Source organism: Cucurbita moschata, unplaced genomic scaffold (assembly GCF_002738365.1).
Source record: "Cucurbita moschata cultivar Rifu unplaced genomic scaffold, Cmos_1.0 Cmo_Scf00022, whole genome shotgun sequence".
Taxonomy (NCBI): Eukaryota; Viridiplantae; Streptophyta; class Magnoliopsida; order Cucurbitales; family Cucurbitaceae; genus Cucurbita; species Cucurbita moschata.
Window position 1 is genome coordinate 586,268 of NW_019268538.1, and position 13,266 is coordinate 599,533.

General features: G+C 34.4%; 1 protein-coding gene across 5 annotated transcripts in view; it reads left to right on the top strand.

Moving 5' to 3' along the window:
- LOC111459349 (HEAT repeat-containing protein 6) overlaps window positions 1-13,266 on the top strand; it is a 31,326-nt gene that overhangs the window by 15,264 nt on the left and 2,796 nt on the right. For 2 of the 5 annotated variants that reach the window (XM_023102211.1, XM_023102212.1), the window contains exons 12-25: window positions 1,115-1,217; window positions 1,298-1,388; window positions 2,155-2,240; window positions 2,689-2,871; window positions 5,276-5,527; window positions 6,995-7,090; window positions 7,186-7,280; window positions 7,379-7,442; window positions 7,536-7,623; window positions 7,734-7,807; window positions 10,824-11,030; window positions 11,143-11,216; window positions 11,844-11,950; window positions 12,184-12,299. In XM_023102211.1, the coding sequence (XP_022957979.1) occupies window positions 1,115-1,217; window positions 1,298-1,388; window positions 2,155-2,240; window positions 2,689-2,871; window positions 5,276-5,527; window positions 6,995-7,090; window positions 7,186-7,280; window positions 7,379-7,442; window positions 7,536-7,623; window positions 7,734-7,807; window positions 10,824-11,030; window positions 11,143-11,216; window positions 11,844-11,950; window positions 12,184-12,299 (1,636 nt within the window). Of the gene's footprint in view, window positions 1-1,114; window positions 1,218-1,297; window positions 1,389-2,154; window positions 2,241-2,688; window positions 2,872-5,275; window positions 5,528-6,994; window positions 7,091-7,185; window positions 7,281-7,378; window positions 7,443-7,535; window positions 7,624-7,733; window positions 7,808-8,844; window positions 9,314-10,823; window positions 11,031-11,142; window positions 11,217-11,843; window positions 11,951-12,183; window positions 12,338-13,266 lie in introns of those variants that run through there. The other 3 variants (XM_023102213.1, XR_002713276.1, XM_023102214.1) reach the window with 3 other exon arrangements.

Sequence of the window (13,266 nt, forward strand, 5' to 3'; positions counted from 1 at the left end):
GGGGGGGGGGGGGGGGGGGGGTGCGTTTCGCGTCTGAGGAGTCTCCTTTGATAACCAACCATCAACTGAAGTAATGAATGAATTGTTGGCATTACCTTCTAATATTTGGTATGTTCTGGTTATTTTTATTTATTTATTTATTTGATAAGAGACAATTTAATTGATAATTGAAATTTACAAAAGGGTTGTAATATCCATGATGTTTACAAAAGACTTTCCCAATTTACAAAAAAACCTTCTGATTATTAGAAAAACCTCCATTAATAACATTTCTCTACTGCTAAGTGGGTTGAAGCTGGAAAAGAAAATATATCGTGAATTAGTGACATTAGTGCTCTTATTCCTTCGTAGTTGTGAAGTATTTGATAGTTTAACAAAATGCTATTAGCATGCTCTATCATTTGTATTTCTTGGTTTTTGAGGGGTTGGGAACTTGTAGCCAGGGGTTTTGATATCCATGAGCGCCATGGTCAGCTTACCTTCACCTCACTATTTTATTATTAAATCCTAAGTAGGTGAAATTTAATCCTTTGTAGTTGGAAGGTATTTGATAGTTTAACAAAAATGCTATTAGTATGTTCTATGATTTGTATTTTTTGGTTCAAGGGGCTGGAAATTTGTAGCGGGGGTTTTGATATCTATGAGCATTATGGTCTGCTTGCCTTCACCTCAACCATTTTATTATTAAATCTTACATATGTGATTGCCATGACAAATTCATTCCCTCTAAATCTTTTACTATTTACATCGGTTCTTGACCACTCGGCCAACTCAAACAATGTAATGTGAAATTTAAAGCAATCTAGCTTGTGATAGAATATGAGGATGTTGATTATATGTGGACTCCTCGGATTCTCTGTAACTTCGTATTTTTTCGGCTTGTAAGAACCCCTTTTGAACTTCTTTTTTGTAACGAGATACAAACTTTTCATACCAAATGGATATTGTTATTTATATTAAAGAAGGAGCAATGGTGAAAGGCGTGGCCATTTAACATTGATTTGTACCATCCTATATCAGAGCTAATCCTAGGGCTTCCTCACGTGCTTATGTGTTTGTGTGCTTTGTCACTTAGTTAAGGGATCTAACACATTGAAAAATCCTGTTATTTCAGATATCCAAGGATGCCTGAAGAGTTATTGCCGAACATAGTAAAAGCCTTGCAAGCAACAATTGAAGAGGGCTTTCCATTCAAAAGTGATCAAACCGACCTGCTGGTTAGATATATTTTTGGAACCTTATCCTGATTTTCTTTTGTGTAGTTGTTAATGAAGTATTTCTTTTCATTTTTCTACAGGCTGCTGCTATCAGTTGCTTAAATGCAGCCGTATCTGTTTCTCAGTCCTCTCCTCATGTAAAAGAGATGCTTTCCGAACAAATATCCACAGGTTAGTCATGTGTTGTGGTTCTTTCTGACGTGTTCTTAAGTGTCATATTAATTGTCTAATGTTCTTGAATATTTTGTAATGTGTCCGTCAGAGACTTTTGTGTAATGCTCTTAATCAATTTAGTTCTTATGGGGCTTATTTTCTACTTTTATCCTTTTCTTTATAAAAAATTTCTACGTTTATTCCAATTCACAGACATTCTATAATTAATAAATTGATCCTTACCTAATAGCTTGCAATTTGTATCCGTGATTCGAGGTAATATAGAGATTCATTTTTTTGGAACAAGAAATGAAGTTTTCAGTGAATAAATGAAAAGAGATTATGCCTAAAAAGATACAAGCTCCACAAATGAGTGAAAAGAAGAACAGGAAAATAACATTACAAATTAAATAAAAAAAACATTCCAATTTAACATAAATCTAGCAAAGTAAAAGCAACAAAAGGTTTATATGACCACTCTAAGAAGAAGCCTTAAGCATGTGAATTGGTGTAGGGAATTTGTTTTAATAGTGTTGGCTGAATTATTTAGTGTTTTGGTACTTAATTTGTTCTTAAAACTTCTCTAACTAGACTGGTAACCTCTTATGGAATACTTCTGAACCATAATAAGCTCCTTTGATTAAAGTTCTCAGAGAACTCATTCCTTTGTAGTTATCTGCTTTGTCAATGAACATAATATTTTGAAGAAAATCACATGATGTACTTCGAGTTTGTTTAACCAACTTCCTCGATACCCACATGATTTGTTTTTCTGTCTGTGCAGCTCAAAAGGGAAACAGTGTTCTTATCACATTACTTCAATATTCTGAGCAATTAACCAACCCAACCATATGTATAGAGGCTCTTCAGGTAATATTATATTGAAAATTTTCTACAGTTTATTTTTCTGACCATTGGTTTTATTATTTTTGCAGCTCTTCTTTCTCAACCACCTAATATTGTTCACGTGACTTCATATATGTATTGTCATGGTTATGAATATTGTCTTATCTCATCTTTCAGTTCTTTTGAATGTCTGTTTTTCCTGGTCGAGAATGCACTCAGTTTATTGTTTAAGGAATCATTTCAATATTCAACTTATGAATGCTTGATCAATAATTTGTGCATCGTATGGGATTTGAAGTCTGCAAATGCATAGGATTTAGCTCTTCACTTTTTGAGCTCCATATATTATTAAATGGCTCATCAAAGGTATTTGGTCGTTTGGCTGGTGAGGTTTTAATGGAGTGATATCTTTTCTGGAAAAATTACATAGTATATATGGTTGAGACGATTTATGAGATTTGTTTTGTTGCAGGCCTTAAAGGCTGTATCACACAATTACCCGCATATCATGTTTGCTTTCTGGGAACAACTTTCCTCAGTTGTTTCCAACTTTCTACATGAAGCTGCTCCTGAAGTTTCTACGGGGCAGTGGAGGGTGCATTCGAGAAACAATGTTGGAATTATTGGAGAGAAAGTTATAACGGCGGCTGTCAAGGTAAAATGCTCAAAAGTGCCTTTGGCTTGTAAACGACTATTATAAAAGAAAAACAAATCAGGGAAAAAAGTCTGAGGTGGACGAGAAGTCCTAACTTATCCAAGGTTAATAGCAAAAACAGTCAAGTTCAAAGAACACTATAATTCCACTTGCATATAACAAGCCCATGCAGAATTAGAAGTTTGACACCCAACAGTTTAACTAGGAATGGAGGAGTATAACTGAAAGTTCCATTATTAAGAGCCGAAACGAATACCTGTGATTAATTTGTATCATACTTATAATCATTATACAGAAAATATACAATTTATTTTAGACTAGAGAGTCATGTATATATAGGTAAACAAGAGAGCCCTAAAGTAAAGGATGTACAATTACAACAAAGGATGACTATACATAATAATGTATATATTATAATGCCCTCCTCAAGCTGAAGCAAATATGTCAATCATGCCCAGCTTGTTACAAAGATGATATATTCTTGTTCCATTTAAGACTTTGATTGCCAATTGAACTCTAGTCTTCATAGATCCTGTGGACACTAATCTTGATGTACTTTCTCACGAATGTTTAGTTCACTCATGAACCACTAGATTAGATACAATGAGAAATGCAGTTTGGTTATCACACCACAAATTAGTTAATAGAGTAATACTAGAGTCTCTCAGTCAAAAGTTGATGTATGCACACTAGTTTATAGTCAAAAGTTGATGTATCCACATTAGTTTATACACAGGTTGTACCATAGCTCTATATTCTAAATCGTCACTATAACATGAAATCACTTGATGTTTCTTACTCTTCCATGACACTAAACGACCTCCTACAAAAACACAATATCCAAAAGTTCATCTTCTATCTTCTCTAGATCCTACCCAGTCAACAACCGAAAAATATTTAACTTTTGTATGACCATGATCTTTATACGAGATTCCACACCTATTCCGTACTTTGTGACGGATTCTCTGCCCGCGTTAAAGAAGGCCTGCAAAGTTCATACATTCAATTGACCTCCTATTTTCTTGAGTTTAAAAATCCTAAAAACTCGAGCAGTTCCTTCTTAAATTGCAATGAGTTACCATGCCAACTACTTCGCTCTCAATTGAATTCTTGTTTTGAATGTACAATCGAGTGTCATCTTGAAACTAAGTCTTCTTTTGTGTCATCCTATGGTGGATCCTAATCAATATAATCATCCTTCTCAATGTTTCGTAGATAAAATCAAATCGTCTGACTTCAATCATAATAATTGGAGCCATTTAATTTATGCTTTGTGATCTTTGAAGAAAGAGGAACCATGTTAGATACTACCATAGGTTTCATATCTTCAGCCATTAGTTACACACAAACTACAGAAAAATCCCAAGAGAAACATTAACCAGACCTAAACCGTAAGAAAACCAACCCGGCCACACCCAATAGTGCAATTCGAGGCAAACTAAGTAGGTTTTGTCAAATCTTAGCGCACGTGCTCTAAGCTGAGGCAATTCGAGACAAACTAAAGAGAAACATTAACCAGATTTAATGACCAAAAACTTAAATCTGAGGCAATCCTAGGCAATGGAAATAGGAATGGTGCTCTCACGTGCTAGCGTGTGGCGATGAAGCAAAAGCTTTTAGCAGTGCTTGTGGCTCACACGTGGCTCCTTTCTATGAAAGCTCTACTGATGGCGGCATCCTGAGGGTAGGTGGTGTTGACAAATGATGATTTTAATGTGATGACCAAAACTTAAAATTCTAGCCTCACTTAGAAGACCCTAATTGCCAAGAAAAAATCCTGAAACCCTAGGGACTCTAATTTCCTGTAATCAAAATTAGAGAAAAATTAGAGTCACATATATATAGGTACCCATGAGAATTCTAAACTATAGAATGTACCGTTATAATAAAGGATGTTTATTCTCAATAACATAGATATCATAACAATACCATCACGTGATAATTTCATGATGACAATATTACTTTTCACAACGTTAGTTAACAGCGCAACTATTACTTTTACTTAATTTTCTTTAGATCATGTAAAGGATGTATAGGCTAACTGGTCCTTTGACCTTGTGGCTCTTTTCTTCATAGTTTGAAATAGTAATAATAATATTGTCCACATACAATAGTAATAGATAGCTTACCATTGGGAAGGGAAGATTTTGGTCCTATCAGTTTTCTGTGGAGGCCTAGGCTAGAGTGAAAGAAATGTGCAAGGTCATTAGATGGACTGACTTTGGTGTTTATCAATTACATAATGAATGTCTTATCTGGAACATTTGTAATCTTCTCTTTTTGCAAATATCTAATAGGGGATTAGTTGGTAAACTCATAAATTATGGTACGTCAAAAGATTGATGTTTAGGAGTTGCTTTCTTCTTTTTCATCGCAATTACTTTCCACGTATTAATGCTGTCAGGTTTTGGATGAATGTCTTCGGGCGATATCTGGGTTCAAAGGTACGGAGGATCTTTTGGATGATAACCTACTTGATTCTCCATTTACTTCCGACTGCATAAGAATGAAGAAGGTTTCGTCAGCTCCATCATATGAATTCAAGAGTTCAAATGAGACTGTTGACAGTCCAGAGGAGGAATGCGCAGGAATGAAGCAGTGGTGTGAAGTGATTGAGAAGCATTTACCTAGGAGTTTGTTGCATACTTCTGCAATGGTAGACTGGACTTTCCCTTATTCTTATTCAAAATATTATGAGAAGTTCTATATATCATGATATACGCATACAGGCGCTGCTTTATAATGTTTTGTTGTTCCGTAGGTAAAAAGAATATACACCTTCCAAGATGCTGAGAAGGAAATAAGTAGACTCCTAGAATTATTTGGTAGCAATTGAAAGTGAGACCACATAAGCTACAAAAGGAAGTACACACTGTACATGGACATGATAGTACTAAAAACATAAAAGAGGAAATGAATTGGAATACATGACTGAAGATCCCATAAATCCCAATACTTATAACAATATCAATCTTTTCCAACGTCTGAAAAGAAGTTTTTGCACTCCTTGATAAGCTTCATAATCTTATCATAATGAAATGCTTTCTTCCACGATGGTACGATTCATTGATTTTTTGGGTCCCTTTATCAAATGAAAGTTTGTTTCTTGTCAGGAAAAAAAAGATCTAGGGACCATCAAACACTTTTAGTAGGTGCTAGATTTAGACATGGTTACAGATAGACATGTTGGCTCAACTAAGAGACTAAGACAAAAACGTCCGAGAGAATGAAACTAGAAGTGGACAACTAATTCCTCGTTATATCAGTCTCCCGAAGACCTCAAACTTGCCAACTCTCCCTCTCTCAATGGTCCCCTTTTGTCATGTGGTGTCTTTTTAAGGATTTTTTTTCTTTTGTTAATGAAATGAAAAATTACAAGAAAAAGTGAAAACTCGCAAGGAAAAAGAACATCAAAACAACTAAATATATGAAACAAACCACAACCTAACTGCACAATCTAAAGAATTAAATAATCCAAAAATATTAGGCTAGAACTGAAAAACTACTATAAATACCAGGCAATACAACTCAAAACTTCTCAAACAGACACTCGACGATCTAAAGACAAATTGGAAAAAGCTAAACAATAGTTATATTCTTCAGTGAATGAGATCCTTTTGGTGGGTCCTTTTGATTTCTTGTCTGTTCTCTATTGTTTCTAATCGCCTTATGATCTTGTCTGCTTTTTTGTTCTGTTTCTTTTTCACTCCTTTTGGGAATTTGTATCCTTGGAACATTTTCCTTTTCATTGTATCAATGTAAAGTTGTTTCTTGTTCAGCTATATATATACACACACACACACTTATTAGTTCTTATGTTAACTTTTGTTTCAATTTGGTTCTTATTCCCTTAAAAGTTTCAATTACGTCCTTTTGATTTGTCCGGTTGGAAGTAATGAAAATTGAATGAAACAAGTTATTTTCGTTGCACTTTGAGAAGGTTGATAAGAACTTATCTGGCAATATTGGTTCCCTATATACCATTTTTCTGCTCATATGTTTCATAAGTTAACAAAATTCAATCCTTTTGAAACTTATAAAACATATTTATCCTGTGAAGTGTGAGATGTTGAGTTTATATTTGTTATAACCGATTCTTCAACTTGTTTATTTTTTATGGAAGGTGAGAGCAGCATCTATTACATGTTTTGCGGGTATTACTTCCCCTGTTTTCTCCTCTCTCTCTAAGGAAAAAGAGGACTATATATTGTCTTCAGTGGTAAGGTTTCATTTGGATCAGACCCAAGTCTACTCTAGAATCCTTTGTGTTCTGGATAAAGTCAATTTTCAACAGCTATGTACTTTATTTCAAAGGTGAATGCTGCAGTGTATGATGAGGTGCCATCAGTGAGATCAGCTGCTTGTCGTGCCATCGGTGTCATATCATGTTTCCCTCAAGTTTCTCAAAGGTGCTTCTAAAGTAATGGCGTGCTAAATATCTATGTTATTTTCATTACTTCATCTTGAAAACGTGATTGAACCTTTTCTAAATGTCTAAATGATATAGTGCAGAGATTCTCGATAAGTTCATCCATGCTGTTGAGATCAACACTCGTGATTCTTTGGTTTCGGTAATTGTTTTTATGAATATTCCTTGATATTAGCATACTAAACATTCTGCTTCTCTTTATCTATATATGTAAATTATTCACACAACTTTTTAGGTAAGAGGAACAGCCTCTTGGGCATTGGCAAATATATGCGAGTCAATCCGTCGCTTTTTTGATGATTTTCCTTCAAGACAACCCACAGGTGAGTTAAAGGAAACAGACTAGTAGTATTCACCATCTTTTGTGAATCTCGTGATTGTTAGGTACTAATAAAGTCAAGGTTTTCTAATCATTTTACTGATTATTTTGTAGATTCAATAGAACGTTCTCATACATTAACACTATTAATCAAGTGCAGTTTGCGTCTAGCAAATGATGGAGACAAGGTAAATCTTCAGCTTTGCAAATTTATTATCGTGGAATTTATTTTTAGCCTTTTATTCGCTATTATCATTTTTTCTTAACAATAAACAAACTTTTCATTGATAAGAGTACATCCTGAGAAAAGAGAATTGCATGTAAATTGCAATCCTTCAATCTGAACAACTGCTGTAGTGCAAACCCTAGAATAGTTACTTACTAGTTTAGACTTTTTGTTAGTCCTGACTGATTGTGATTAATATAATAGCTGTTAGTTGATTTTCTGATTAGTTAAATATTTGTTAGTGCATCACTATTATAAATATAACTGTTTAGTTTGATAAAGGCAGATTATTATAAACAATAAAGTCTCTGATTTTGGGTTTACACCAAATTGATAATTATAGCAACCTCGTGAGAAGGATTGATAGCTAGAAAAAAGATAACCACTTTCAGAAGCAAGGCAGTTCAGTCCATTAGGGATTCTAAGGTGGAACTCCATAAAAATATGCAAACCATTTTATCACCAAGAACATTGACTCGACTCTTGCTGTCAGTTAAGGATCTCTCGGACAAGTTCAAAGAAATTTGATCAAAGTTCATTGTATGATTGATGATGGCTGGACAGTTGGATCGGTTGGTTTTGAATCTTTCTAATCTGTATGGCCATTGGAAGCAAACAAAAGTTAATGATAATAATCTTCATCAATAATCACAAGAATGAGCCAGACTACCAGCAATGCGACACCAAGAATTGAGGGACTACTCCATAGAAGATACCATGAAAATTTTCGTTCTTGAATCAAGATTCCGTTGTTCCTCAAGTTTTTTTTTTAATGAACAATCTGAAGGTGTATGCATATGCATAGGGTATATGGACGAGAGAACCCCTCCCTAAATGCTATTCCAGAAGAGCCCTCCACTCTTGAAGTATCAAAGAAAGAGGATAATTACAAAATAATTTGTTGTTTCTATAGCAAGAAGTAAATAGTTGTCCACTACTAAACTATTGGAATGATCAAACTTATCTTAAAAAATCCTTTGATTCCCTTCTTTCTAGCAGCACCACAAATTGTATCTCACCCAAGTCTCACAAGACTCTAGCTCTTCCCTTGAGATCATATGCATGAAGAGCTTTCAAAAGCCAAACTTCTACACACGGAGGGAAGCATAAAGAGGTCGCAAAGATATCAATGAGAAAACACCACCCCTGATGCACAAAAGAACACTGCATGAATAAGTGATCCAGGCGATTCTTCTTCTTGAGAGCAAAGGGAAGAAATGGAAGATTACTGACTTGGGGGCATTTGTTTCCCAAACAACAGAGCCTAGGTTTTCAGGGGAGGAATAATTTTTACCATTCGAATTTAATGGTCCTTGGGTCTTTTATTGGTATTTCCACAAGCTCAAATACTTGACTTTAGGTTGTAAAAGGCAGATTATTGTCATCTAAAGTTGGTTTTACACCAACTACATGAACATTGCACAGATTGTAGCTGTGGGAGGAAAAAATAATATTCTTATTCACTGAAGGAACCAATTACTGGTAGGTATAATACAACAAGAATTTATGAAAAATGAAAGATAGACTGAGTAAAAATTAAACTAAAACCCAATAAGAAAATATGCGTACTAATTAATGTAATCAAAGGTGGTTATCAGTAATGTTGTGGTGAGAGTGTTAACATTTTGATGGCGAGATGATACAATGTTTTGTTCTACTGTGTTATTGATATGAAATGAAAATCCATCTCTAGGTACTTTTATCTGTCATGATGCATGAGATTTTAATATGTTGATTGCTACTTGGCTATTACAAAATATTTGGAATGAATTTGAAGATTTATGTTTAGATCCTTCAAAAGCTTTTGGATTCACATACCTTCATAAATAATACCGAAGGAAGTACACAATATTCTACACTGCATCTTGTTATAACAGCTTGCTTTTTGCTTCTCCAAGTGACCCAGTTACCCCATAATAGGAGCAATAACTAGGTGTAGATTTCAATAAGTTACTTCTTCAACTTTACCTTGAAAGGAAACAAATAAAAGTGATACAAATTTACTAGAAGGGAACAAAGAGGTATGGGGGAGAACTTGGTCTATGAGGTAACGAGCCTAGTTAGACTCCATGAATGAGCTATTTTTGACAAAAGGATGAATGTTCAGAATTCATTCAAAATGCTTTCAGATAGTTAGGAAGTAATGAACATAGCAAAGAATTATGTATCATGACAGAAAAACAAAAAAAAAAAAAAAAACACACACACATACACAAACACACACACACACACACATAAGGATCGATCCTTGTTTTATATTTAAGAGTCAACAATGGTAATAGTGCAACTGAACATGTCATCATTTTGCTATCAAATTATTGACACTCTCATCAAAGCATTACCAAGGGCAAGCTTTAAAGAATTCTAAAAGCTTTTTTATTCTACGTCCAATCCAACTTTTAAGGAGGTGTAGATTTTTATAATCTAAAAAGGACATTTTCTTTTTTTAAAATAGATTTTAATCTTTTTATTTCTTCTATCTTTCCCTTTATTTTTCTTTTTCATATTTGAGATCTTCCTGATTGAGAACATCTTCTAATTTTCAGTTAGATTCTTTCTTCTTCTTCTTCTTCTTCCTTTTTTTTTTTTTTTGTAAATTCTATCTACACTTTATATTTTTTAACCTGTTTCCATAGAAACAGTGAATAAGAAAACTGTTCCATTCTTTTTTCTATTATTTTATTCACTCTGTTTCCTTTTATTACTTCAGTGAAAGGTTTCATTCTTGTTAAAAAATAAATAAAATAAAACTACATTATTCTACGATAACAATACCTGCCACTTTCATCGATGGAAGAGGCAACTCTAGGGAGCTCTAGACTTATAGTATTTATCTTATTTTTGTAAATTACTTTGCCACCAAATTTTTCATCTTTTTATTCTTTTAGATATTTAGTCTTATTGTGAAGTATGTTGTATCTAGAAGTTTTTTTTGCCACTTGATGCAGTGGTAAGTTTCCTGTTTTTTGCACCAGTAGATTAAATCAAATGCTGTCAGAGCTCTGGGAAATCTTTCAAGGTTGATAAAGTTTTCGGATTTAACATCCCCCTGTGAGAAGCCTGTAATTAATTTGGGGTTATATCCAGCAGTTAATAACTCAGATCTCTTGTCGACAAGTAATTCAAATTTTCTCGAGAGGATAGTTCAGGCATTTATTTCTGGGATCACAACTGGAAATGTGAAGGTAATATTTGTCATGTGAAATTCAGTTATCCTGTCAGGCTTGCTTTAGATAAGTCTGTCTCTCTAGCATTAAATATTTTGTGATCACTAAAATTTAAACGTATGCTGGACAGGTCCAGTGGAATGTTTGTCATGCATTAAGCAACTTATTTTTAAATGAAACATTGAGACTGCAGGACATGGACAGGTAAATTGAATCTAAAATGCTTGATAAAATCAACTTGTCGAGTAACCAGTGGATATTCCTCACTTCCTGCAACATGTTAGACTATAATTTTAAAGAATAACTTCCCTTCTTTGTCAGTCCAATAATTTTTTGGACGGTTGTGACTGCAGGACATGGACAGGTAAAACAGAATTAAATGTGTTTGATAAAATTATATTGTCAAAAAAATATATTTAGACAGACTCTTTAGATTTGTTCGAATCATCAATTGAATTAGAGATTTGGTGCAAATTTTGTCCACAAATGGCCATGTTTGAACCTTCAAATAATAGGTCATGTTTACGCAAGTGTCAGAACGCATATTTTAACAAGAGAGCATGCCTTAGGGATATTTCCTTGTAGAAACTGTAGTCTTCTCAATGTAGAAATATAGTTTTGATAATAACTTATAATATGTGAATTTTATCTTTGTATAAAAGTTCTGTGATGCTCATATTCTTAATCTAGTTGCTCAAGCAACGGTAAATCTTGTAGGTGGTTTGTAATGTTTGTGTACATTTTTCTTAGGTCATCAGTATCCTTCTGGACATTTTCCTTGCTGAAAGCCATCGATATTTTTATCATAATTTTTGTTTGCTGCTTTGCTAGGGTCTCATCACTTTTCAATATTCTTTTGCTACTACTGCGGGATTCCCCTAATTTTAAGGTGAGGATACAAGCTGCTGCGGCTTTATCTGTGCCAGCTTCAGTGTATGGTAAGTAGGCGCTATCAGCTAGCCTGAGAACGTAATACTGGAAATTGACAACCTTAGTGAAGTCCATTCTACTTGGTATAAATGCACGACTTGTTTCTTGAAGGGAAGATGGGTGGTAGTAATGAGAACTGTATTTTTGTATACCAGTCATACTAATGTAATTTTTCCAAGGTTATAATGAAATTGCAGCTTCCTGCAGATGGGTAATTAAATAAGTTCACTTTTTGGTGCAGGCTATGGGAAGTCTTTTCCAGATGTAGTCCAAGGTTTGGAGCACACAATTGAGAATCTAGAATCAAATCATATTCCAGCACCAAGTTTCAAGTATAAGGTTGCACTTGAGAAGCAGGTCAATTTCTTCAACCAATTTCAATACGAGCAATACTGGTACATTAAAACAAACTTAGCACTTAAAACCAACCTTTCATTTCTATCGTTGAGTGAGTACTGTGGTTATAGGGAGCTTAGCTGTGAACTCATGAACCAACAAAAAAAAAATGTTGGTGATCCCAAAAATGGCATCAACAAGAAAGCCATAAAATGTGATTCACTCTGTTTTTATTCTGAACTTCTATTTCATCCTTCCAAAATTCCCACAAGGTTGTGGTTCCTCCTCTTAATCCTGATATTGTCCATGAAAGTTGGTTTTGTATCCAATTAAATCGTAAAAGTGAATGTGGGAGAGGTGCGATAAATGAGAAGTTGGTCAATGGTGGATAAATGAGAAGTTGGTCAATGGTGGATAAATGAGAAGTTGGTCAATGGTGGATAAATGAGAAGTTGGTCAATGGTGGTAAGTGCATAGTGTCTTGGACGTACTTTTTCAACTGTGTAGCGCCATGATTTACACACGATTATGTTCAACGCAGTTGTTAAGGAAAACTTAAGCCGTAATCTATTCTTACGTTGTTCTTTATGGCTTCATCAAGCTTTTAGGTTCTTTCATCCTCAACTAAGCTTCAATTCATGTTCAACAAAGTGTTCTTGGTCATATACATCGCCCATACGTGTATCTTCTTTCATTTGTGACTCTAAGACCTAAAGCTCAATCTTATCTCTACTCTAGGCCATGGTCCTTCAAAAGCAACATCTCATCTCATTTCATCATCTTGATTCTCGATAACATGGCCTACACACTACTACATCGATCTTGAACTTCATAGAGATGTGTTTGGACCCATTGTTGAGTCAAAACAACTTTAAAATGCTCAATTGAAGCTTATTGGGTGATTTCAGCACTTATTGAGCCTTATTGGGGCATTATAACGCTTACCGATAGCACAACTTTGCAAACCAGAACTCATCGAGCATTTATA